At 42.7% G+C, this 5,760-nt stretch overlaps 1 protein-coding gene across 1 annotated transcript in view; it reads right to left on the minus strand.

Moving 5' to 3' along the window:
* Positions 1-2,910: 2,910 nt before the first annotated feature.
* The window catches only part of LOC131256632 (uncharacterized), a 19,477-nt gene continuing 16,627 nt past the window's right edge, over positions 2,911-5,760 (minus strand). Inside the window, exons 13-14 of the mRNA XM_058257571.1 lie at positions 5,758-5,760; positions 2,911-3,238 (exon numbers count right to left, since the gene is read on the minus strand). The exon at positions 5,758-5,760 is cut by the window's right edge and continues 70 nt beyond it. Coding sequence (XP_058113554.1) covers positions 3,070-3,238; positions 5,758-5,760 — 172 coding nt within the window. The 3' untranslated portion in view covers positions 2,911-3,069. The remainder of the gene's footprint in view (positions 3,239-5,757) is intronic.

Below are 5,760 nucleotides of genomic sequence, written 5' to 3' on the forward strand. Positions count from 1 at the left end.
TCCTAACAGGCCCTTAGCGTACTGCGTAAACTTTGTAGAATTCACCATGATCTATGTATTTTATCCACTTCGTCCATCTATTTTATTAGATAATTTTATAACTTGTATCCAAAATTGAAGGATATACAAATCTCAAATGCACCACACCACATGAAACAGTGTGAATTGAACTTATACCGTTGCATAATTCTTGAGTGTCACAGAATTTTTGTATTAATCTTATATTTGTTTTTTTCCTTCATCCATGTCTTTGTGGTATTATTAACAACTTGGATGACAAATGGACATCACTGTAAGGCCTAGGAAGGTTTCAACGGTGGAAATCATTATTCCCACTGTTTCCTGTGGTATGATCCACTTGAGAGTTGGATATGCTTAAACTTTGGGCTCAACGCTTTCAATGAGCTGAAAAAACGTATGGACGGTGTGGACAAACCATTTATTTTCAAGGTGGGCCCCACAGAGTTTACTCAGTACGATAAGAGCGTACTGAGTTACCGATTCCGAGGATAGTGGGAGGAGTGGAGGGAGGCGCGCAAGATTGCAGCGGGCCGACACCGGATGAGGATAGTGGGAGGAGTGGAGGGAGGCGCGCAAGATTGCAGCGGGCATTCGGGTATTTTTAGAGGAACTTGACTCAGGACGTGCTTGACGTGCTCGGGTTTTTAGTTTGTACATGTGGGGCCCAGGATCCAGTACTTCTAACAATTGCTTGCGTCCCGGAAGCTGGGTGGGGCCCACTGTTGTTTGTGAGAAATCCACCCCATCCATCCGTTCTGCCAGGCCACGCAAGGACATGGGCCAAAAATAAGCAGATCCGAAACTCAAGGTCATGTGTGGTACCCACGGAAAGAGGCCGGATCCACTACCAAGAGAGATAGGTTAAGCCTCGCCGGCCATGTGTGGGACACACCGTGATGTGTGGGTGACATCCAGTCCCTCTATCATATACGTCCCCTCATGTTCTCCTCAGCATCCAAAAACCAGGCTGATAGAAAAGTTAGATGGGTCACGGCATGTAAAATCATGCCTAAGACCTCCAAACTTGTGTGGTGTGGCCCACCTGAGTTTGGAATGGCCTAATTTTGAGTAGGTTCATTCATCCTGGCACGGGAACATATCTGAATAGATTGGATGGCACATGCAGAACACAGTGGGGCCCACACACAATTTGAAGGTTTTAATGGCAGGTCACCCTATCCCAGCTGTTCTCAACGGTGTGGCCCAACTCAATTTTGGATTTGGCCTGACTTTTGGCCGCCAAGGAGAAGATGAGGGGCCTCACGGATTGAATGTCTTGCACGCACCACGGTGGGTCCCACACATCTCATTGTTGGTTTAATTTAACTTTCAAAGCTTTTGGTAATGTATTGTCTTTCAGGGAAGCTTTTGAGGTACGGGCCATCCATGGTGAGGCCCAACAGATAAATGGTCTAGATTGCTTAACCATGAGCCCTACCAGTTATCCGGAATGTTGATCTGATATGTTATTACATGGTTGGATGATTTGGATCGTTAATCTGTTGGGTCCCAGGGAAAAGGTCCTAGCCGTCCGCTGCTTAGGCATGCTCGTAGTCACCGATTATCATCATACCCAGCAGACTATAGATTATGTTGGCTTTGAAATGATGGATTGGCTAGAGGTTTAAAAATCAACCTGGAACCAGCCATGGCCCACGGAAGAGGCTGCATGAGCACTGCTGACACACCATTTGCAGGTCCTTCATTGATCGGCCAGGATTATCTCCCCGGTGGCACTCCAAACTCATCAAGATCGGGTAGCACTCCAAAATCCTAAACTCGTGTGCAATGGGATCCAAGCCCAATCCCAATTTTCAAACAGGTGCAGGAAAAAAGGACCCAAACCCGCCTCACCAAGGACCACATAAGTCCTCCTCCATGAATGGGAACCGATAATGTGGACTTGATTCCACTAGAAAATTAGACTGGCTAATCGGTGCATTTCAGTGAGTTGGCTCATAATCCATACCATTCATCGCATAGGGCAACCCCAGTATCAGACATAGCTCAACAATTTGGATTCTTCTTTTCTTGTTTGAATCATCAACTTGCAATTTACCAACCACCAGCGGTGAGGATCTTCTAACCGGATTCAGCGTATACATTAGATGGAAAGGATCCATCATGGGTGGGCCCTGATGAACTGTGCCAATCACCCTTTCACTTGCTTCTTGCAGCACACCTTAGTGCGTGTTACCCTTACCACGTGGGGCCCACCTTGGTTAACGTGTTGTATATCCACGCCGCCCATCCGTCTGTTCAGCTCATTTTAGGACCTTCTCCCACAAATTAAGAAAATCCAAATCTCCAGTGGACCACAGCACTGGAAAAAGTGATGAATGACCATTAAAAGCTTTCTGTAGCCTACAAAAGTTTTGGATCAAGTTGATCTTTATATTTTCCCTTCATCCAGGTCTGGTTGACCTTATCAACGGGTTGGATGGTAAATAAACATTATGGATCTGCTTACAGTGGGCCCTTGGAAGTTTTTAATGGTGAGCATTCAATCACCACCGTTTCAACAACTGATCACCTACAACCTGCTGCAAGCTCCCTTCCCTGCCAACGTGTCAGATGTGTAGACCCCGAACTGAACATCTCCTGTTCTCAAAATCAGGCTAATCCACCGATGAGGTGAGCCAAGCCAGTAAGCTGACACAAGACTGTCAGTTGTCCACTGATCTTGACGTTGCCGGCAGCCCAATGAGTGGACCTACCTGATTTTTGCACCAGGTGATCTTCATGGTCCGGCCAGCCCATCATTCAAATGGGCCAGATGTCCTACACAAGTGAAATTTTGGTGGGAGAAATAGGACTGCAAGTTAAGCATCCAACTGGCCGTTGGTGATCAGTTCTCATTTCACAACAGCAGAATTTGAAGTAGACAAATTAGACAAATTCCCATCAAGAATAGAAATTAGAAATCTCCCATAAATTTTTCTTTTTTTAAAAATGCAAACATTCCTAGAAATTTGCATCAGCAAAACTGACATAAGAAGACAGGGAAGGAAAAGCGCCATGGCCTTCTTGCAGAAAAGAACTGAAATTTTACAAGATTTTGCCAATGGGTTTCAATTCCTTTGGTACGCGGTCGAAATTCCCCAAGTTTATGTCCCTCTGCAGCATCGGCCGCTTGCCAATATTCTGAAGGATGCCTTCTGCTAGGTGCTCCTTTGTTGGTGTCAGCATTACATAGTTTGGATCAGCCCTTTGATAGCTGCAGTTGTTTTTCAAGGGGTTAGTAAAATGGGAAATGATAGAAAACTAGATAGTAGTCTTAACACTTGAAAAGATATGTGGAAATGCTAAGGTGACTTGGGGTCCCCATTGCATGGGTTTATGGCATCAGGGCTGTTTGATTTTTGCGGGGGCCACAAGGGGTGTATAGGCTGTGATTTTTAGTCTATGTGGCCCACAGGTATGATGTGTACCGCAAAATGATACAGTAGAACCGGTTGAACAAGAAGAAGGTAGAGCACCAACCACTGTATGCCATGTGGCATATTAAAAACACTTTTCAGAGAGAAATAATGAAGAAATTTTTGATAAGTTCTTTTAGATGACACATGGCATACACTGATTGGTGATTACCTTATTATGGCTCAACCAGCTCTACTGTATAATTTCCCGAGTGGGAAAACATCATCTTATAGCATGGATGTGATGTAAAAGTAAATAGAGTTCAAAGCATGGATTTAAGACAGCGAATAGGCCGACTCGTCCGATCTTGGGTTGAGTTGCAACTCACTGGAATTGGGGGTGAATTGGCCCGAGTCGGCCTACTTAGGAGTGACTAGTATCGCTTGGCCCATTCTGAATGGCAGTGACAAATTGTGGCTCAACAGACGATCTTAACTATCAAGTCAGTGGCGATATGGACAGATTAAGTAGATAGGTTGACAAGTCCAAATTGAACAAATTGAACAATTGAACAAAAATCCATTAATTGGAGATTAGGATGTTTAATCTGATTTTGGGGATATCTCCTGTCTGCAGTGAGGCCCACAATGGAAGGGTTTGGATTGATATAAATGCTTGCTGTGTTAATATGGCCGTGCACCAACATTTAGAGGGCCCTCTACCAAACCAATAATGCATTTCTCCAATTAAGGTATGAGCTCGACTTCGACAACATAGACTGTAAGCATGACCAGGTGAGCATACAGCTTGCCTAGAAAGAATAAGGGTAATGATCCCATGTAGCCAACACTACGGGAGGTTCCAATAGTGTCGAGCAGAGGGGGCCCCACATCCAGACTGTCCCATTGGTTGTGCCTATAGTCGCGTGAAGTATGAAGTGATAACAGATTTGGGTGCGAGAGCAGGGAAGTGTCTAATTTAAAATGTTAGCAAGTATAAAACGGCTAGGAAGCAGGAGCAGGAGCACTGTTATGAGGCATGATTGGAATCAAGAGCAGCACCTTGAAAGAAGGATCAAGCAACTAACTTGCACCCCCTAGGTTAGACCCAGAGCCTACGATCAGCCATAGGTGAGACACACCTAAGCTGTGTTGTCAAAATCCTACAAGTCAAGATTTCCGATATATGATTTTAGTTGAATCTTAAGCAAAACGATTTGAATCCCACCTTGAATCCCTTTTTTATATGAATCCTACAACTCTATGATTTGAATCCTACGATTTACGATTCAAATACCGATTTACAATTCAAATTATACTTATTTTCTTCCATTTTAAGCTTCACTTGGCTTTCATTTTATGTTTTAAATTTGGGGCGGGGGGTTTAAGGGTTTTAAGAATCGTTTAGAAAAGGGTAAATTATTTTATTTGTTCTTTATAAGAGATTAAATGATATATATTCTCTTCAATGTTAACTCACGGAGCTTTTTTTTGTGATTTCTTACTTCTCAGCTGGTCGAAACACCAAAATGATGTATGACTTATTTGGAATGACTTTATGAATGGTTACAATCTGTGGACTTATATGTATTGTCAAGTGATGTCTAGAAATCAAAATATCTATTTTCATCAGTCTACAGTATCAAATGCCACTTTTCCAACATGAACTGTAACATGAACAAAAATTACTAAAGGATCCTTGTATGATTTTTAAAGGAAATTTATTGAAAGACAAAAAATGAAGGAAAGATAAGAATCTTTTAATAGTGTTACGACATGGTGTTGCTCGGTACATATTAATGGCAAAGGGATGATTGATGAGTTTTATTTATTTATTTTTCTAATTTATTTATGATTTTCATATTTTTTTAATTTTTTAAGAAAATTTCAAAACATAATAATAATAATAATCTTACAATTTATGCTTCAACCCCGATTACGCTTTGGAAAATGATAACGGTTTTCACAACATTGCACCTAAGGAACAATGCAGAGGGGAGGATGACCGTAGGTGACTGTTTGGGGTCCACCATGATGTTTATAAGCCGACCCATTCATTGTGTGTGCCCCCACTTGGATCATGGGACAACAAAAAATCAGGCCATTCCAAAACTCAGGTGGGCAGCACCGTGTTGATTTTAGAGTTTTCGGCATGAATTGACACTGTTCCATGTGAGTGGCCCACCTGAGTTGTATCCAGCTGATTTTTGGGGCGTCCCAATTTCATGATGGCCTGCATCGATGCATGGTTTGGATGCCCCCCACACCAACTCAAGCGTACAGTACACTCCACACTGGGATCATTGGCCTAAAAAGGTAAAAACAATAAAAGACATGGCGAGCATAAGAAATAAACAAACAAGCATATAGACTGAACCTG

This window comes from Magnolia sinica, chromosome 9 (assembly GCF_029962835.1).
Source record: "Magnolia sinica isolate HGM2019 chromosome 9, MsV1, whole genome shotgun sequence".
NCBI classification, from domain to species: Eukaryota; Viridiplantae; Streptophyta; class Magnoliopsida; order Magnoliales; family Magnoliaceae; genus Magnolia; species Magnolia sinica.